The 22102-nt window shown below is 43.4% G+C and overlaps 2 protein-coding genes across 2 annotated transcripts in view; one reads left to right on the plus strand and one right to left on the minus strand.

Moving 5' to 3' along the window:
- The window catches only part of tgfb3 (transforming growth factor, beta 3), a 51075-nt gene extending 41236 nt beyond the window's left edge, over window positions 1–9839 (plus strand). Inside the window, exons 5-7 of the mRNA XM_028822332.2 lie at window positions 912–1080; window positions 5438–5591; window positions 9208–9839. Coding sequence (XP_028678165.1) covers window positions 912–1080; window positions 5438–5591; window positions 9208–9366 — 482 coding nt within the window. The 3' untranslated portion in view covers window positions 9367–9839. The remainder of the gene's footprint in view (window positions 1–911; window positions 1081–5437; window positions 5592–9207) is intronic.
- Window positions 9840–11787: 1948 nt separating this feature from the next.
- ttll5 (tubulin tyrosine ligase-like family, member 5) overlaps window positions 11788–22102 on the minus strand; it is a gene marked incomplete at its 5' end in the record, with an annotated part of 276912 nt that continues 266597 nt past the window's right edge. The window contains one exon of the mRNA XM_051919744.1: window positions 11788–12741. Coding sequence (XP_051775704.1) covers window positions 12723–12741 — 19 coding nt within the window. The remainder of the gene's footprint in view (window positions 12742–22102) is intronic.

Here is a 22102-nt window from a genome sequence, read left to right on the forward strand (position 1 = left end):
TTCTGAAGCTGTCACTGAAAAGCACATCTTTGGGCTTCCACTACCCAGTGGAGCAATATTAGCAAAAAACAACAGGATTATAACATGAATGCCAATACTGGGTGTCCAGCACCTTGTAAACATCTTGTCTGGTTCAATAGAGGCCAAGTGAGGCAGAATGCTTACTTACTTACTTTACCTGGACAACTTGAGTGTCTTCTGCAGGAAATGCCTGAAGCTCTTATTTCTGGGAATGTTGTTGCTGGCACTTTCACATCGTTGGAACAGATGTTAAGAGCATTATGGTTGATGGCGGAAGCCAAGCCTTTTAAAAGTAATGGAGCTCTGTTGGTGAGGCCTCCCAGACACAGACCATCCTTGTTCAGGCCAACAGAAGGTACATATTCACTCCAGCAGGTTGAACAGGTGCAGAGTGATGGGTATGCCAACATCAGGCACTACAATGAGAACCCACAGCAGAGAAGAAAGGGGAACAGAGAATAATGAGAGCGCTCAGTCTTAGAAGGAAAAGGCTCAAGGACTAAAAGACCTTACTGTCCAGTGGAGAGAGCCATGCCCAGGTGGATGGGCCTGCAGACTAAATGACAATGTGACCCAGAGAGTTAGAAAGTGCAAGGCCTTTATAGTTTGAATTGGCCTGTTAGCCCATTCCCGCACCCTCCAGTGCAAATCCTGTTGTAGTTCAGTGACACATTTCACTTTGTACCTGTTAAACCAAAGTTTTCTGGCATTTTCACCATTTCTTTTCTTACGAAATCTGCTTGCAGTTTGTAAGTCCTGCGGCTTGTAAATTATGGGTAAAGGTCACCCAAATCAAGTGCTAAACCGGTTTGAAAAATGTGAAGTGTCACCCCGAGTCTTAGAAGTACATCTGTTAAAAATAATCCGGAAATTACTTTTCTAATTCACAGGTGTAGACGGAGAATATGAAGAGCACAGCCGAGGAGATCTGGGGCGCCTACAGAAGCGGAAGGACTTCTACCCTCATCTCATCCTCATGATGCTCCCACCTCATCGGCTCACCAGCCAGGCCAACGGCCATCGCAGGAAGCGGGCGTTGGACACCAATTACTGCTTTTCGTAAGGCTCTCTAACTATACCAGTAGGGGTGATGGCACTGGTCACATGATCAGCAAATACAATGAGTATGCGTTATCATGCAGGAGGCAGCTGTTCAATTACAATCCTGGAAAGCCATTCTTTATTAATATGGAACAAGAATCCATGAAAAACCAGCACCATTTATAGCCTAGGGGCTTTTCTAACTTTGGTTTTAGTGATTATCAGAGTGAGAGGATTCTTAACCTTTTCACAAACTTCAGTGCTTGCTTGCAAAAGTGCAGTGACGTCAGCCTCAGATCCTCCTTAACATTAGACCCGAGTGATACTCTTGCTATCCCAAAGTGTCACTGGGCAACTGTACAGATGCGTCTTGCATAGTAAGCATTAGATGCGAGGATTTCTCGCACTGTAAAAGTGCTAACAGTGTTAGTCCTAAGCGTTACTTAAAGCAACGGTATAGGTATGTCTTACATAAGCGTCAGCCCAGGTGTGTGTTGTGACAGTGATACAAGCAGTGATGACAAAGTGAATATGTCTTCAGGCAGTGAAATTGAAACGGACAGTGATGAATCAGAAAGTGACAGTCGCATTTGGGCTTCTGTTGACCCTGCTTCATATAAACCAGCAGCACCTCGTTTTGATTTTGTGGGGCAGCCAGGAGTAAAAGTGAACATTGACAGCCAAGACCCATTTACTTACTTGAAGTTATTTCTTGATGATGATGTGATCAAAGAATTGTTGTTGAGACAAACTGTTACGTTGAACAGTGTTGGTTAAATGACGGTACACCTAAGCAGTTTGTCCGTTCAAAGATACCACACAAAAGACCTAATTTGACTATAGTAGCATCATCATTATTGTTCATTTCATATTATTATTCTTCATTGTTTGTATCATATGTCATTTTTCAAGCCAAAAAGTGCGGTGCTTATGTTTTTTTGAGAAAAAAATGTAATGCTAAGGAGGTTAAACAGTGCAGATCCATTAAGATCCAAAACAGGCATCTCGTCTTTCAGCATTCATTCTTGTAGCAAACTGCCCACTTGACACACTTAAAAGAAACCACTTACAGTTCTTGTCTCCATATACAGCAGACAGAGGTGACTTTTAGTTCATATATGCAAACACGGCCACAACCTCCATCCATCCATCCATCATCTAAACCTAGTTTATCCTGTGTGGGGTCACAGAGAAACTGGGGCCTATCCAAGCAAGCATAGGGCAGAAGCTGGAAACACTGGTTAGGGAGGACAGCAGCCCATTGTAGGCAAAAAGACAGAGCCACCCATTAGGGTCTAATTGAACATCGCCAACCTACCCAACCTGCATGTCTTTGTACTGTTGGAGGAAACCAAAAGACCAGGGGCCTCGTGTATAACGCCGTGCGTAGAACTCGCACTATAACATGGCGTAAGCACAAAAGCGGGATTGTGCGTACGCACAGAAAAATCCAGATGCAGGAATCTGTGCGTACGCAAACTTTCACGTTCTTCCACTACATAAATCCCGATCAGCGTGAAAAGTAACGCACGTGCACGCGCCTTCTGTCCCGCCCCAACTCCTCCCAGAATTATGCCTCTTTGAATATGCAAATCGATATAAATAGCCTTCTGTGAAAAGACAATGGGAAAAGCACGGGAGAAAATATAAGAATTTCAGCGAATACCAAGTGGAGGCAAAGGAAAAACGTACTATTTGTTGGTTTAAACAGTGGTATAATCAACAAAAGAAAGTTGATCGAGTGACACAGCATTGGAGAAACTCGAAAAATCGAGTTCACAAAGTCGCACAGTGCCCGAAATAAAAAAGAAGTTGTCACGTATCAAAGTCGGAGTGAAAAGGCGACTCGTAGCCCACCGTCTGAGTGTCATATGAAAGCTTATTAGGGTACAGAGAAAAAAATAGGCACACAGTGGGGGAAAAAAAGCACGAAATGTCAACTTTAATCTCGAAATTTCCACTTTAATCACGTAGTTTATTTTGTCATTAAAGTAGAACATCATAGACTTCATCTTAAAATCGTTTATTTTACTAGTTTCTCAAGTAGCACGTTAAATGCTTTGTTCCGTGTTTGATCCTCTACGTGCTTCCATTCTTTCTCTTTCTCCGACAGGACACAGAATCCATTACATTCGTGATATTACAGCTCTCTGAATAATTAAAATACTGAGATGTATACGTGATATCTTTTTCATGATGACAGGAATGAATGCATGTTATTAAACATGGGAACACGGTGGCGCAGTGATTGTTCATATCTCACGCAAGAGGCTTGCTGCGCCATGCACGACCTTCGATGAAATAATTACAGAAGTACTGTCTCTTTCAAACGTACTAACCTCCAATTCCTGTCCTTACTTTTCTTTCTCCAAATACCCAATCGCCACACAATCAGCTCTGTAATAGACGTTAAGCCATTTGTAAGCTTAGAACACCGATTCTTCAAAACTTTTAAGGAACATTGAAATATCTTCGTAGTACATGTTTAATTATTCTATTCGTCTATCCTTCCAGTGTCGCGTCAGCACCAGCAATAATACAGCGCAAGGCAGGAGCTATCCGTGAACTAGCTAGCACTGCTGCACCGTATCCTCACATGTTTAATTATTAACAATACTGATTATTTAAATGAAGTTAAAGTTTTATCTGTATACTATAAGCAACATATTTTGCTGCATTTCATCTTAAAAATGATATCGTCATCATACGCGCTTTATAAAGTGGCGCAGGTTGTGCAATATTATAACTGTAGTGCAAGTTTACAGTGAGGTGATTGTACTTATAAGTACAAACAGTTCTACAAGGAGCACTTGATGGACTGATTGAGTGCCTTTAGAGTTCTTGGGATGAAACTGTTTCTGAACCGCGCGGTCCATACAGGAAAGACTTTGACGCGTTGTGGCTGAGGTAGTGTGTGTTTGAAACTGTATACCGATAATTCTCTTTCCGATCAGCTGCTGCTGTGATTCCCCACTCAGATACAGTGATATAAATACTCCGAGTGGTGCAGTGAGAGTAATATGGAAAAAGATGATCCGCTATGGCAACCCTTAACGGGAGCAGCTGAAAGAAGATGAAGATGCAGTGAGCGTAACAACGCTAAAGCAGTTATGGTATTTGGAATACTATGGCTATTCCCTGGACCATTATATTGCTGCAGGTTAATTACAATCAGATGCATTACAGTAATAAACAATATGCAGTTAGTTTCAGTGTATTTATAAATCCGCGTCAGGAATGTGGGTCTAAGAAAGAAAGGGTAACCACACAGGAACAGTAGCACTGCTTTGACACTGGGTGCCGCCAGTCTGCAAAACCGAGCAGAGAAATTGCGTATGCCAGGGTATGAGGTACCATGGAAATGTGCGTGGCTTTACGCCAAGTTTAGGTTTTATACATCGCGATTTGAGCGTGGAAACGTTCGTACGCAACATTTCTGTGCGCACGCACCGTTTATACATGAGGCCCCAGGACACATCCCTCCTCCAATAGTACAGATTAAAAAATAATGAAAATGACATATCATGTGGCCTGCATGTGGTAACATGTTGGCATTGCTCTGAAAGGAAGCACCAAGCACAACCCAACCAGCTGCTGTGTAATGGCCAGACACCTCAACTCTCCTGGAGTCACCCACAAGAGATCCCTCTGGTCATTTACACCAAGGTCTGGCCCTCTTAATGTAGGCCATCGGGTACATGAAACGTGTCAGCACTCCCAACTCTCTTCATCACAGTAAAGGTAGGAAATGAACACAGCCCCCATTTTCTTGTCTTGGCCTCATTTCCTTTATGGGGTATGACTGGACGCCCCCAGTCTCAGTTGATCTCAAATGCTAACATTATACACACATCAAGTCTTTTAACACTAGGATTAAGTGTCAGTCATAGCCACACCTCAAGGTCTTCTCTGCAGGCTCACTAACTTCAAATAATCAAAGGCCTGCCGACACACTCATGGAGGATTAATTTTGACAGCCAAGTGAGACCACCTGTTTCAGAGTATTGTCTTGGTTTCCTTCTCCATAAGCCTAATCATGGAAGAGGGTGCTATACTGGAAAAACCCATCCAACCACAGAACACTTGGTTGAGATAAGAGGGCAGGCATCTTCCTGCACCGCTAAGGTACACTTCCATACACAGATAGGGGGCCGAAGCGAGTTCTTTCAGACAGGACTTCTTATTTCATATAAACGGAATGCCCAGCTGTGAGATGGGGGATATTCTGTAGGTTTGGTGTTACTGGAACTACACCTCCGTCATTTCTGTTAAGTTGTCCAAGTCAGCACGTGTGGTCCTCATGAACTCCTTTTTGGATTCTTGAAGTACTCCACCCCACAAATCCTCACCGAAATCTCTGTGCTTTGATTTCCAGGAATTATGAAGAGAACTGCTGTGTTCGTCCTCTCTACATTGACTTTCGTCAGGACTTGGACTGGAAATGGATTCATGAGCCCAAAGGATACTATGCTAATTTCTGCTCGGGCCCGTGTCCGTATCTGAGGAGTGCCGACACGACACACAGCAGGGTGGGTAGAAGCAGGCCCTGTGCACAGGGACAGGTGGACTTGCTGTCCTCTTTAAGAAATTCAGTTTGAAGGAGGCTCCCTGGTGGTACAGACATCTCATTTCTTGCCTTAGTTTTAACATCAGGCCTTTACTTTTGCCAGTTGAAATGGTAACCCCTTCAACAGCCTGAATGAGTCAAGTTTCTTTTTCACCCGAGTCCCTGTGCCCGTGCCTCAGTGAATGGAATGGCACATGAGCATTTTAATTGTAGTACTTGCTGCACAAAGCACTTTCACATTTAGGTGGGTTGCCATCTAAAAGCACATGCAGTGAATTCAGACAGGAATCGGACCATTCAGTTTCTGCACACTGTATATTGCAATTTTTATTTTAAATTGATCAATTTGCACTCAACCTATAAGCACAAAGCGAAAACATGTTTTTAGGAACATTACCAAATGTACTACAAATCAAAAACTGAAATCTCTCATTTATATAAGAATTTGAACCCTTACTTCAGAACTTTGTACCTCTCGGCAGCAATTACAGCTGTGAGTCCTCTTCGTTGTCAGTCTCTTCAGGCCTTGCACACCTGCACTTTATCCCATTTGTCTTGGCACATCCTTTCAAGCTTTGTTAGACTGGATGGGAAGCGTCTGTAAACTGCCATCGTTACGTCTCGTTACACACGTATGTTCAGTGGGGTTTAAGGCTGGGCTTTGGTTTGGCCATTCAAGGACAGTCAGACGCTGTGTTGTCTTGGATGTGTGCTTCAGGACATTGTTGTGCTGAGAGGTGAACCCTTACCCCAATCTGAGGTCACATGCACTCTGGAGCAGGTTTTCATCAAAGTCCTCTCTGTATTTGGCTGCATTCATCTTTCCTTCAATTCTGACCAGTCTTCCTGTCCCTGAGAAGCACCCCTATAGCGTGATAGGCAGCTGATGAGCAGTGCCTGGTCTTTGTCAGATGTACTGCCCAAAGATTTAAATTTTTGCCTCTTCAGACCAGCAATTCTTTCTCCTCTTGCTCTCCAAGTCCTTACCAAACTCCAAGTGGGTTATTATGTGTGGCTTCCATCTGACTGATGGAGTGCTGCTGAGATGGTTATCCTTCCAGCACATACTACCGTCTCAGCAGAGGACTTCTATTGATCTGTTAGAGTAACAATTGGGTTTTTGGTCACCTCCATGACCCAGGCCTTTCTTGCACGGTTACTCAGTTTGGCCAGACAGCCAGCTCTAGAGTCCTGGTGGTTCCAAACTTTTTCCATTTCACAACTGTTGTGTTCCTGGCAGGCTCAAAGTCTGTCCTGATCTACGCCTCATCACAGTTTAATTGTGGAGGTCACAGAGAGTTTCTTGGACTTCATGGCTGTGTTTTTACTCTGACGTGTGCTATGAATTGTGGGGCCTTGTCGTGCCTGTCTCAACAGTGTCCAATCGATTCAGATTGCCACAGGCAATCCAGTCAAGTTCTAGTAAGTTCTAGTCCCATCTCAAATAAACAGTCCACACAATGTGGAGGGTCTGAATACTTAAATGAATGAGAGATTTCAGGTTTTTTTTATTTTTATTAAATTGGCAGACATTTCTGAAAACCTGCTCTCACTTTGTTATTATGGGTTATTAAGTCACAATATAAAATTAAATTTGCAACACAATAGTGTGCAGAATGTGAATATGAATCTGCTGAATTTTTCTGAATCCTCTGTAGCTGGAGGCAATGCAATATTACTTCTGTTACAAAGGATTTGGATGGGAACAGCAGGCCTTGGCAACTGGGAAGCAGCCTCACTCTGCGTGCAGCGCCCCACTTGTTGACATCTGCAGTGTTCTTGTTGTCTGGACAGCATTGTCAGTCAAGCTGTTCAATAATCCGTCCCATCCTCTGTCACCTGGACTGAGACAGCATGTGGCCCACGCCTGAGGTCCACTTTATGGCCTACTGCTGTGCTTTCAATCTTGCATGAGACTCTTGTTACTTCAGCAAAGACCGAGCAAAATAATTTGGTCCATTTGCTTCTTGCCACATGGTTACACCATTCAACGGTTAAAATCGCTTTACGTGTCCACTCCTGTCTGAAGGGTAACAGGTTCATCTCTGGGGCTCGTGTGACGATAAGGCAGTTTAGGGGCGAGTTTCAGTGGTCATGTGGTGGACACTTTTGTTGATGTTAAAGATGCAGCAGCATACAGTGCATCCGGAAAGTATTCACATCACTTTTTCCACATTTTGTTATGTTACAGCCTTATTCCAAAATGGATTAAATTCATTTTTTTCCTCAGAATTCTACACACAACACCCCATAATGACAACATGAAAAAAGTTTACTTGAGGTTTTTGCAAATTTATTAAAAATAAAAAAACTGAGAAATCACATGTACATAAGTATTCACAGCCTTTGCTCAATACTTTGTCGATGCCCCTTTGGCAGCAATTACAGCCTCAAGTCTTTTTGAATATGATGCCACAAGCTTGGCACATCTATCCTTGGCCAGTTTCGCCCATTCCTCTTTGCAGCACCTCTCAAGCTCCACCAGGTTGGATGGGAAGCGTCGGTGCACAGCCATTTTAAGATCTCTGAAGAGACAAAGATTTAACTCTGGTGTGAATGCCAGGCGTCACGTTTGGAGGAAACCAGGCACCGCTCATCACCAGGCCAATACCATCCCTACAGTGAAGCATGGTGGTGGCAGCATCATGCTGTGGGGATGTTTTTCAGCGGCAGGGACTGGGAGACTAATCAGGATAAAGGGAAAGATGACTGCAGCAATGTACAGAGACATCCTGGATGAAAACCTGCTCCAGAGCGCTCTTGACCTCAGCCTGGGGCGACGGTTCATCTTTCAGCAGGACAACGACCCTAAGCACACAGCCAAGATATCAAAGGAGTGGCTTCAGGACAACTCTGTGAATGTCCTTGAGTGGCCCAGCCAGAGCCCAGACTTGAATCTGATTGAACATCTCTGGAGAGATCTTAAAATGGCTGTGCACCGACGCTTCCCATCCAACCTGATGGAGCTTGAGAGGTGCTGCAAAGAGGAATGGGCGAAACTGGCCAAGGATAGATGTGCCAAGCGTGTGGCATCATATTCAAAAAGACTTGAGGCTGTAATTGCTGCCAAAGGGGCATCGACAAAGTATTGAGCAAAGCCTGTGAATACTTATGTACATGGGATTTATCAGTTTTTTTAGTTTTAATAAATTTGCAAAAACCTCAAGTAAACTTTTTTCATGTTGTCATTATGGGGTGTTGTGTGTAGAATTCTGAGGAAAAAAATGAACTTAATCCATTTTGGAATAAGGCTGTAACATAACAAAATGTGGAACAAGTGATGCGCTGTGAATACTTTCCGGATGCACTGTACGTCTTTGGCTGATGCCTCATCCTGCCCTTTGTGCAGTGTGTGTTATTAAAGACAGAGGAAGCCCCAGGTACAGATGCTGCACCCGCTGTCTCGCACGTTCTTGTTTTTTGTGGTGTCGTGTTGGTCGCACACGGAAACAAGAATTGACTCAGCTCTGCATGTGACAACACTAATGCCACGTCTTCCTATAGAAACAGTAAGCCCATTTTTAATTACGGTGCTGGGTACGCGTGCCCTTGGTGTAACGGCTGTCCTCTCCCTGCAGGTACTGGGCCTTTACAACACTCTGAATCCGGAAGCTTCTGCCTCGCCATGTTGTGTTCCTCAGGACCTCGAGCCGCTGACTATTCTTTATTATGTCGGAAGGACTCCCAAGGTGGAGCAGCTCTCCAACATGATTGTAAAGTCCTGCAAGTGCAGCTGAGAGCAGTCTGGGGTAAAAACAGAAATTAACAAACGAAGAATGGTGCCGTTAGCTCAGTGTGACCAGCTCTGCCAGTCGTTCCCGTTCCTGACACTTCTTCTGTCTTAAGCTTCCTACTTGAGTTAGCTCAGTAGAGACTGCAGCAGAAGGAACGAAATGGCTGCTGAATGACACCCCCAAGTTTTTAGTGGACTGCGAGGGCTCACCAAGTGGGCCCATGGACATTCAACACAACAAAATGAACTTCTAATGCTAGGTAGTAACGTTTAATCAGAGTCTGAGTTAACTTCAACAAGACCCACAAACAAAATTCACCAAAAAGGTAAATGCTGGCCTACTTCAGATTACTTAAACAGACCCCATTACGTGGACGGCTGCATTGTGACAACTGAACAACGGCGCTTTGTGACGGCGTTCACCTGGAAAGGGTGCTGCAAAAACAGAATGACTTAACGACGCAGAGATAACGTCTGGGCTAGCAACACGAAAACGAAAGCCTCCATCCTGAGCCTGCAGCTTCTCTGCATGGAGCTACTCGGTGCTGAATTTGGGAAGAGCCAACCGGAAAATCTTCGAGGAGTCCCAAAGTCTAACCAGAGGATCCCCATGCTAGGATATGAAGCCAACAAGGGCCAGCCGAGGACGACGGATGGATGGATTTGATCGTTTGAGATCCAACATTGCTGGAAAAAAACAAACAAACAACAAGATGTTAACGTCACAGGCAGGACAGTCACTTTGTTGTTACCTCTGTTCAATGTAGAAGAACACGTTTTGTAGAGAGTGTAGAGTACATGAGAGGAGGAGGATCTTTGCTGTTGTAGAAATGATGTAATGTCACTTAGTGAATATTTCACTAGATCATCACAAACTGTCATTGTTTTAAAAATATTACTCCAGAAAATTTTTTTTTTTTTTTTACATTAAAAGTGAAAACGGTTTTGGCCACACTCTGGCTTTTTGTGTTAGACATTTTATAGTGTAAGTTGTTACCAACCTGTGCTACAGCGTATTTATTCCCCCCATAAATTTGCTGCTGTAAAGAGCAAGTGTGACCCCCAAAAGGACATTTATGTAAATGTGCAGGGCTGCAATGTGACACAGCAGTTAGCAGGGTGGGCTCAGTGGGCTCTCCATTTTAAGTTAATCGAGGACTCGAAATTGGCCCCGTGTGTGTGTGACTGTGATAGCCATCACCTTGGCGACTATTACCATGGATATAAAGTGTGTGGATGACGAGCCTCACTGACAGCAGTGTGGGGTCAAACACGACAAATCTGGTGAACGTGAAGAAAATGGGAGAAATGTAATCTGATTTTCATTTTGGTGTCGTCCTATTATTATGACATTTGGTAGACTCCTTTACCTAAGGTCACTTGCTAGACTTTGATATTTTATAATTGTTAATATTTGTACAACTGGAGTGACTGCTGGTGAGGTGACTCGCTCAAAGCCACACAGGCAGGGATTAAAGTCCTCTGTCCTGCCCACTACGCCATACTGCTTACATTCTTTTATCTTCTCACACTCACACACTCGCACTCTTGGATCATCTGAAATAATAAAGCTTATCAACAATTATTGTGAAAACAGTTTTGAACAGAAAATGTAAGAATCAACTCTTTTGTGTTTTAAGTACAAACCCCACTGTCAAGGTTAACTTGCCCTCAATGCTGGCCACTTCTTTTCCCCCCGACTGCTGTTCTTCATTGAGACACACATTGAACAGAACTGCCATTGCGCTGATATCTACTGTAAGGGGTGGCCGTAACAATCCCATCAGCCCATACGTACACGGAGGGGAAGGAAGGCATCTCAAAATGTGTGTGCATTTCAAGATACTCTAAGGGCGTCTGTCTCGATTATCTTGTAATAACTTCCGTTCCATTTTGAGTGGTCTCAAAGCCACTTGCGGTCTTTTGAATGGGGCCGACTTCTATTTTGAGCTGCTCTGAACAAGGGACAGGAGGTCTGTGGAAATGCATTTCAGTGATCTCAAAAGTGAGCCGATGTGGAAATCTCTAAGAGGCGTTTCTAGATATCTCAAAATAACTTTCCTTTTCAAGACATCTTTAATAGAGAGGAAAGCCCACTGAAGAAAACAAGAATTGTTGAGGTACCATTTGGGATTCTTTAGAAAGACGCAAATTAGTTTCAGAAAATTGATTTAACTGAACACTCATTAACTGGGAATGTTAAAAGAGAGCAGCAAAACTAACCACAGGTGAGACCTGACTGGACTATCCATGAAGCATAAGAAGGTGTCCAGCGGACCCTCGCAGACAACACAGAACTTTTTGGCCCTGGACGGGGTCTGCGGCACCAGTTACGCTACATGTCAAAAATGAACACAAATGGGTTTTAGTTTTGGAAATAAAAGTCAGAACTCTTGTCCGATTGATTTAAATGAATGCCATTAAGAACAATTTTAAATTTTATTTGAAATTACATCAGGAATAAAACAATTATTCTCTTTTTTTGTTAACCACAAAAGTGTCTAAAAAGGCATTACAGTCCCTGCAGTAATATTGCACATGTCATCTACTGTACGTCAGACGTCTTGATCTTTTCACAACTGAAATCCTAAAGCTATCTGAACACTACAAAGTCATTCATAAAAAACAGCAAATCCTTTCTGATTTCCCAACGTGGACCAGGAGGGAGCAGAAAGGAATGCGACCAATCAAATCAGAACGTGGCCACCGCGCTCCTGAAATGTAAAGTAAAAACAAACCAACCGGCTTCAAGTGGCTGTTCAGTCCCCATTTTCAAGGCACTTGTGTTCACTTTTGAGCTTTTGCCAGCAGGTCTTTTACACTCCTTCTCTTTTTGGGGGGGGGGGGGAAGTTAAAATTCAATCTATTAAAAGGATTCTAGTATATACATCTTATTAAAAAAATACACGATTGATGGAAAGAAAAAAGCCACCCTGTAAAGTTAACTGCATACACTTCCGCCAAGAGGCTTTTCAATCCCAGTTTAAATAGTTGGGAGCAAACGCGTGTGAACGCCGTGAGTCGCTCCACTCGATACTGAAAATGCTGCATGGTCAGCTTAAAATATCACATCAAGTCAGTGTATAGTAAAACCAAAAAAACAAAACTGATATTCAGTCATACAACCCGTGTCTAATTGCACACAATTGGAGTTGTGAGCAAGTAAGGGGGGTTCCATTGAATGCCAGGACCCCCACCTCCCTTCCAACACAGATTTACACGTGTGTGCGCCTGGGAGTGAATGCCCCTCTTCTTGGATTTCAGTCACCGCAGACCACAGCACTTCAGTTCAGACCCTGCCGTGTGTGGAGCCCAGTGCCCGCCGATGAACCTTGTGCCAGACCTCTCATCACCGTCAGCCTAGTTTGTACAATGAGACCTAAAACGAGAGAGAGAGAGAGACTGTCACATACAGGGAGGACACACAGCAGTAAGATCCATTATTTCATTTCAGCATTGATTTTTACAGGATGTTCTGTCAGAAGACAACAATGGAGCCCCCCTAATACCACCCCCTGCCCTTCATGTGTCCCACAAAGGAGCTTGAAGTTGCTTCTTTCCTTCGTGGCCTTCCAGCCTATCAGCATCCTGGTAAGACTCGGTCAAATGTACTCGGATTCTTCTCTTAAGTCCCAGCGTGAGGACCATGAGAGCCCAGCAACTGTCCTGCTGGGCCCAGCTTTCCTTGGGAATGGAAGGGTCATCTCGGCAGCTCAACTGAGCAACTGGTGACTTTCAGTGTGGGCCAGTGACGCACGGCCAAGGCAGGCTGCAAATGTCCCATGCATGCTTACTCAAAAACAAGTCCCCCCCATTGCTCATCCTAACTGCAGAGCCCCCTACATGCCTGTGTTTGTAGCTCCCTGTCCGTGTGACTGAGAGTCACCTGGGCACGTTGCTTTCGACTGTTTCTGTTTCCCCATTCGTCACAGCCAGACCCAGCCACTGATTCACAAAGTGCATCAAAGAGAAACAAAGGTGTCAAAAACATGCAAGTGTGGAGAGTGTCACCACTTGGGTCTGGACACCCAACCTTCTTGGTAAGACACAACCCGGAGAAGATCAAGGCCCTTCACCCTAACCTTGCAGAGTGGTGGATCTGCCCTCAGAATGATGGTGATGGGGTCACCAGGGTTTCTTTCACATGGTCCACTTCATGTTTGTTAGATTAGATTAGCATGGCTGCTTTTCACGTTGTGCGGTTCATGACAGTTCACGCTGTACATTAGAATTGGTTGCTTGACCGACTGCTTTAAAATGAGTGGCGCTTAGTTAACTTCTTGGATGGCTTGAAAAGGAGGGCAGCACCAAAATCCCACTCGGTAGCACAGCACACATCTGCTCACGTCTATCCGTTTTCATACTAAACACAGACGGACATGCCACCTGCAGACGTAAGCTGGTTTCGACTGTGCAGGGGGGCACCTTGGGATTTAAGGTCCGCAGCTCAAACCCGACAAGCAGCTGCAGTGTGTGCCGCCTCTGACTGCTCTGGTCCTCGGTGGGGACACCATTACAAACTTACGATTCTTAGCATAGACTTGCGCAGTGAGCGATCACTCAAAGTCCACTTCGGTTTACTGGGGGGTCAATATGGAAATGGCGTCTCATGAAAGCACATTTATCAAAGACGTGTCATGATACAGTGGTGCAAAAAAGTATTTAGTCAGCCACCAATTGTGCAAGTTCTCCCACTTAAAAAGATGAGAGGCTTGTAATTTTCATCATAGGTATACCTCAACTATGAGAGACAAAATGAGAAAAAAAAATCCAGAAAATCACATTGTCTGATTTTTGAAGAATTTATTTGCAAATTATGGTGGAAAATAAGTATTTGGTCACCTACAAACAAGCAAGATTTCTGGCTCTCACAGACCTGTAACTTCTTCTGTAAGAGGCTCCTCTGTCCTCCACTCGTTACCTGTATTAATGGCACCTGTTTGAACTCGTTACCAATATAAAAGACACCTGTCCACAACCTCAAACAGTCGCACTCCAAACTCCACTATGGCCAAGACCAAAGAGCTGTCAAAGGACACCAGAAACAAAATTGTAGACCTGCACCAGGCTGGGATGACTGAATCTGCAATAGGTAAGCAGCTTGGTGTGAAGAAATCAACTGTGGGAGCAATTATTAGAAAATGGAAGACATACAAGACCACTGATGATCTCCTTCGATCTGGGGCTCCATGCAAGATCTCACCCCGTGGGGTCAAAATGATCACAAGAATGGTGAGCAAAAATCCCAGAACCACACGGGGGGACCTAGTGAATGACCTGCAGAGAGCTGGGACCAAAGTAACAAAGGCTACCATCAGTAACACACTACACCGCCAGGGACTCATATCCTGCAGTGCCAGACGTGTCCCCCTGCTTAAGCCAGTACATGTGCAGGCCTGTCTGAAGTTTGCTAGAGAGCATTTGGATGATCCAGAAGAGGATTGGGAGAATGTCATATGGTCAGATGAAAAAAAACTCTACTCGTCGTGTTTGGAGGAGAAAGAATGCTGAGTTGCATCCAAAGAACACCATACCTACTGTAAAGCATGGGGATGGAAACATCATGCTTTGGGGCTGTTTTTCTGCAAAGGGACCAGGACGACTGATCCGTGTAAAGGAAAGAATGAATGGGGCCATGTATCGTCAGATTTTGAGTGAAAACCTCCTTCCATCAGCAAGGGCATTGAAGATGAAACATGGCTGGGTCTTTCAGCATGACAATGATCCCAAACACACCGCCCCGGGTAACGAAGGAGTGGCTTCGTAAGAAGCATTTCAAGGTCCTGGAGTGGCCTAGCCAGTCTCCAGATCTCAACCCCATAGAATATCTTTGGAGGGAGTTGAAAGTCTGTGTTGCCCAGCGACAGCCCCAAAACATCACTGCTCTAGAGGAGATCTGCATGGAGGAATGGGCCAAAATACCAGCAACAGTGTGTGAAAACCTTGTGAAGACTTACAGAAAACATTTGACCTCTGTCATTGCCAACAAAGGGTATATAATAAAGTATTGCGATGAACTTTTGTTATTGACCTAATACTTTTTTTCCACCATAATTTGCAAATAAATTCTTCAAAAATCAGACAATGTGATTTTCTGGATTTTTTTTTCTCATTTTGTCTCTCATAGTTGAGGTACACCTATGATGAAAATTACAGACCTCTCTCATCTTTTTAAGTGGGAGAACTTGCACAATTGGTGGCTGACTAAATACTTTTTTGCCCCCCTGTAAGCTTTATATGGCAACACAGACATTTCAGAGCTGCTGGGAATGATGTACAGTAAGACCAAACAAGATGTGCCGGGTGAGTGAGCGTTGCATTTAGTGCGCCGTGTCACCGCATCTCACTGCACTATCAGCCAAGCCCTTGGCTGCTCCAAAGTCACGCCACCCGACGTCGTCACTCACATTTGCTGTGTTGTCCTTGCTTGATGCTAGCAGGGAGTTCATTTGCTTCTGTCTGCAGCCCCATCAAATTATTCCCTGGAGCATTAAGCACACCTTGGACAGCTCAGCTCCTTTCCTTCTGGATCTCAAACCAGTGCCCACCCAACCGCCCCCAACGTCTGCCATGCCCGTCTTTCTGAGTGAACGTTTTTGTTGTCCTTCGCACTTCTGCCGGCCTCATTTCCTAAATGTGCTTGGAGTACCACACTGCCATGAGCCATGAGGATGATTGAAAGCTTCAACCTTTTCACCATCAATGATGGCCTGAGGTGGGCACAACCAACTTGGCTATCGTCAAGGAGGTTCCCCAATGCCTTTACTTCCTGAGACGTCAAAGGGGGCTCTGCATGTCTCCAGCTATGCCCACCAAGCTGTAAAGGTGCAGAGCCGTGTCTGAACTCAACACCTACACAACATCCTAGTATGGCACCTGCCGAGCTCAGGACTGCTAAGCACTATAGGGGGCTTAAGGTGGGGCAGAATATTACTGACAGGCAGCCTCCCTGTGTCCAGGACATTTATAACACACACTGTTCTTACTGAAGACCTCAGCTACCCTCCTTATTCTCTTTCCCCCTTCTCTGCTCTGGCATGGGGTACCCGAGCTTGCCCATTCACAGGGGGTCTTACATTTTGTTGGTCATTCAACAGCCACCCATACTGACAAACTGACGAGTGTGTCCTGAGTTGGCTGTCCGTGGCCAACGCTGAATTACTATCACGTGTCTAGCAAGAATAAGAAACACAAAAATGTCGTAGCGGACAGCGTTAGTGTCGTCTCCCAGTCCAACAGCATGGTCATAAGTCATAATCTGCCTGCACATATTTTAGTTACAAATGCTACTGTAATAAACAAGATACAAGTTATGATTTGATTGATCTTTAAAACAATTCTCCTGAATCTCTTCAAGAAGTTGTTCTTTCTGTGGACCAAGAACAAACCAAATCAAGGAATTTGTGTCAAGTGTCACTCACGCTAATACACACATATCAAATACTTGAGCACAACTTTTATTTGTGTTCAAATATTTAATAATGACAACCTGACTAAGGGATACACATGAACATGCTAGGAATTTAAGAGAGACAAGCGGCTATGGCAGCACACAAACGTCACACATGGAGAGCCGTCAGTCTGTCCTCTTCCTTTACAAACCCACCTCACTCGTACAGGACACTTTGTTGATGGCTCTCAGACACAGCCATTCCAAGATCTCTTCCTCATAAGCCACGCTTTGCCTGTTGATGCACAAGGAGCTTGGTGGTCTCCCTCAAAACACAAAGGTGTGACCCCAAATTCAAAGTGCCTTCAGTCATGGCCAGCAGCCCACATTCACGGGGAGATGAGTGGGCCTAAATCTGGACACTCCTGTTCCCATACCTGAGCTTATTTAGGGGATCCAGTGTTCGAATTAACAAAGAGACTTTTTTTTTTTGGTTGTGAACATTTTGCATTTATCTGCACAGAAAATAATTTTATAAAAATGTTGAGGATTATTCACGGTGATCTGTCATTTTCCCCTTGGGATTAATAAAGTATGTATGTATGTATGTATGTATGTATGTATGTATGTATGTATGTATGTATCTATCTATCTATCTATCTATCTAATCTATTAAGGTTTTCTCTTCCCATGAGCTTGTGTTGTCTTACTGTTACTTGTAGATGAGATCCTGGGCTGCTTCTGGAGATCTTGTGGGCGTCCACATCTGAGCAGACCCATTGTAGTCTTGAGTTGTCTCCATTTTCGGACCACGTCTTGCACTAAACTGATAAATTCTGCTGTTCCTTTCCTCTCCAGACCGCGGAGATGACTGGCTCAATGAGTTGGGACTTGGGGACACTTGACTTATGGACGAAGCGAGCGAATGAGCTTTGGGGTTCATTTACTTTTGCAACTGCATTTATGAATTCTTCTAAATTATACACAGAATGTACAAATATAAACTGTAGGGATTAGTTTTAATCAGAAAAAACATTAACATTCAACCAGCACTATACATACACAGAGACACATAGAAATCCACACCGTTTATACAAAATAATCAGAGCGGAGGCTGAAGAGACACAAGAAGCGCAATATACTGCAATGAATAAAAACTCTTCACTTTGGTGCATCGGTCCGCTAAAGCTAAAGAATAAGGTGGCTCTCCTGTGTAGAAGTGAGGGGTCAATGTGACCGTGCTGAGCGGTGGTCTTGGACAGAGTCACAGCAGCATACAAACACAAGGCAGTGAATGCTGGGAGATAAGCGCTGCGATGATTGACACGCCTGTCACTAAACTTCTCAAGACCACTCCAGATGGACCCCACTGGCCAGAGAGGGCCTCAGGGTAAAGTGAAGCCAGCACAGGAAGGCTCCGGATCTCATCAGTTAATATTAATATTAGTTTTAATCTCCCCTACAAATGTTGAGCGTCACAGAGAAGAAATATAAATGTTCTGCTCTTTGTTTAATAGACTAATATTAATGGAATGAAAGGGCGCTTGATTGTAAAAGTCAGTTATTGTCACTTGCAAAGTTTAAAACTTTTATGTTAAGAAAACATACTTCCCAGAAAAATGCAAAATTTTAATGAAAACTAAATGTGGTAATGAAAATTTGCATGAATCCAAATATGAAATAACAACTTGAATGAAATGACTGCAAGTTTAACAGCAATGTACAGAATGCTTTTGAATTTTTGTTTTTATATATATTTATTTATTTAGCTTTGTTTTCTCCATAGCAGGAAGGTATTTAGCATTCACCCACTTCACGGCTAGCCCGAGGTTTCATTTTTGGAAAGTCTGACACATAAGATGCCTGGTCTTTTTCCTTTTGGAAGCCGCTGCTCTGCTAGGCTCACACTTACAAAGTCTGATTTATAATCAGGCAGGTATCGGCAGCTAACAGCTGGTCTACAGCCGTATCCTCTCAAGCTTGCCACTTCTGGCCTGGATCCAAGAATCCAATAGAAAAGGAATTCCGAGAGCAATTTCGGCTCCGACGTTTGAGCTCCAAAACAGTATTCTCTTTCATTCGGCTCTCTGCAGACACTGTTTATTTTGGTGCTCTTTTACGGTGCGAGGGCTGACAGAGCTCAAAAAACGAAAACACCTCCCAGCGCCCAATCTGATGACAAGACGACTAGAAAAGCTTTTGTCCAACTCGGCAGAAGAAAGCAAGCTCAATATTCACATATATTGCTATAAAGTAGTATTAAGTACTACCCAAAACACAGAAATCTTAAAAACCGTAATAATAAACCTTTGCAGAGCTCCCCAGTGCTCTTCACTTGTATATTTGACTGTATAAAAGCCATCCATTATGACCGGACCTTCTTACGCACCGCCTAGAAATTGCCGTCGAGCACGCGGTGGCCCCAGTGAGTCTCTTCAGCTCTTTCATTGTGTCCTTCGCTTTTTGCTTACCTCACTCTTTTTTGTGATCAGCAGCCCTTCAAAGTGAGCTTAATTCTAAGCTTCTCTGTTCAAATAAAGGATCTAAAATGACATGAAAATGACAGCGCCAGCGCAGATCTCACATTTTGCAGCAGGATTAGCACTTTAGAAGGCTGCTTGTAGTTCAAGTGATATGTTTGTGAATTTTAGATAGATATGAGCCCTAAGCTGTTTCCGTAGATGTTATTTTTGACTAAAACTTTTCAAATATAATATTGTTTTAGTTTCAGCAGCTTTAAAAAAAACTTCTCGGAGTTGTTTTCTTTGGAATTTAGGGAGATTTTCCAGAAGCTCTCATGTACTACTTTTTGAGCTGTAAGCGCTAAAGCTATTTTTATAAATGTTGACAGCCCCTCACATTTCTGCAGATTTAATGACAACTGAGCGGCGCATACGATGCAAGAGAGAATTATAGTGATTGATGCAGTCTGACAATTGATCACAAAGAATGTTGTCTATATGGATCTGCTATGACTCCCTGTCAAAATCAATCAAAGACTCTCAATACACACAGCAAAAATGTCTCAACAGCAATATGTTCAACGCTTAAATAGTTTTCTATCTAAACTGTTTTGCAAAAAAAAAAAAAAATCAAAAAAAAAAATCAAAAACAGAAATGTCTGCAACCTGTAAACCCTGCTGCCTGCACCACATAACCTGTGTGCCACAATAGTGTGGAATATTTAAGCAAACTACCACTTAAAAAGTGAGCTGCAACATGTATTTGTTCAAAATCAGCCTTCTTAAACAAGAGATTGGGCCTTACAGTAAAAAAATGTCTTTTTCCTTCCACTCAGCATGTCTGATTATTTCCACTGGAAAGGAATATCACCCCTCAAGGGCTACGTTTGCTTTCATACTAAATCTTTCTTTAACAGTTTTTTCTTTCCTTTAGCACACATTATTGTTCTACTTGCTATTCCCATTAAAGCATTGTATGCTGCCTTAAATTTGTAAGAGCTACCTACAGTGTAAAAGACCACTCACCAATCTGTTTAATCCAATTTGGCTTTGTAGAGGAGCTGGCACCGACATTGGCAGCACTTGGCTCAAGGCAGGAAACGGGCCAAGGCCTCATCCACCCGCCCAAGGTACATGTAGAATCACCACATAACCTAACTAGCCCATCTTAGTGGATACTGGGGGAACACAAGTCTACCTCAATAAAAAGCCATTAAGTCACTGGGAGAAAGAAAAGTAAACCGTACACAGAAAATAACTGGGGAAAAGATTTGAACTAAGGGTGCTGGATCCAAAAGAACAACATGTTAACTATATTAAAAACAGATTCATGTACAGTATAAAATAATTATATCTAGCATTTGTTGGCAACTGTATACAGATTTTACATTACATAGGATGTCACAGTTCAACCTTTTTGTTTCAACATGCATACAGGACATTTGATGACAAAGTTTTGCTTTTCTGTCTCTTTAACCAAAATGATTTGCATTTGGGGAAGTAACACATGAGAAGCCATCTGTATCAACACCCTTAAGACTACTGTACACTCATGAATGTCTGGCCTCTGCCGAAGCCAGCCACCACAGGGACCAAGAAGGTACCATGCTACCTGGACAGAGCAGCCCCCCCCCCCAAAAAAAAAGATGAGAGATAAGCTGAATGCTACATCACAAACAAGCACACGTATTGTGTGTACAACAATCAGAAATCAGTCACTCCTCTTCCATTACCTTATCATCCAAGTTAAGACGGCTGGCAGACACAAAGAAGTTGTTGAAATAAGCTGATATTGCTCGGCTTCTATGCCAGGGTGAAGTAGACTGAAAACTCAAGACCCTATTTTGGATATACAGTACCTCAAAAGCTACTGTAGCAGTTAAGGCTTTTGTCTACCTCTTGAACCCTCAGGTACCACTCCAAACACCAGGTAAAAGTACAATTCTTCTTTATTGTACAATCACGTGCACAAAGCACCCTCCACTCCACACTACTCATATAATCACAATCACTAACAATAATACTATCTCCTCCTCGCCCAGACACTTCGCCACCCTACCTCCCAGCTCAGCTCAGTGTACTGGGATTTCCCAGAGTCCTTTATACACCCTGACCCGGAGGTGTTCCTGCCCAACAGTCCACAGTTCCTTATTCCTTCCGGGTCAGGGTAAATAGTCCTTATCTTCAACCTGGAAGCACGTCATCTCTCCTGCTCACGTGACCAGGACGTACTTCCAGGTTATAGGGCACACATAAGTCCACGGACTCCCAGTGGTCCCCAAGGTATCCAGCAGGGCTGTGTCTACAAACTACATAGTCCATGAGGCCCTGCTGGAACTCGGGGCACATTCATGCTGTTGGGAGAGCTCCTCCTGGCGGCCTGGGGGTGAGGGCCGGAATAGGAAGCCGGCAATCCACCACACTACTTAAACTCTTTAAAGATAGAAAAAAAATAAAATAAGTTTATTTGAATAGGGCTGATACCATTGGCTACGCATGTGCATACTGCGTGATATATATGGTGCCCTCCATAATGTTTGGGACAAAGACATATTTTTCCTCAAAAATGAATAAAGAAAAAAAAAAAAGTAAATTTTGATCAAGAAAAGAATGTATGCAAGGCAAGCAGATATCAAAGAGAAGTGAGCACTGTGCAGAATGTAAAAACAGAGAGGGGGAACATAAGCAGTTAGTAACATAGAAATGGCCACCATATCTTCTACTTTGGTAAGTAAATCCTGTCATCTACTTGTCAGGTACAAATTACTCCTCCTTCAGTAAAAAGCATCAAAATACATCTAAAGACTTCTCTTCATTGCAACTATCTATATATAATGGACATTATGCACTTACTTATTCCTACTATGTCTATTTTCAGTTTAATAATC

Source organism: Erpetoichthys calabaricus, chromosome 16 (genome assembly GCF_900747795.2).
Source record: "Erpetoichthys calabaricus chromosome 16, fErpCal1.3, whole genome shotgun sequence".
NCBI classification, from domain to species: Eukaryota; Metazoa; Chordata; class Cladistia; order Polypteriformes; family Polypteridae; genus Erpetoichthys; species Erpetoichthys calabaricus.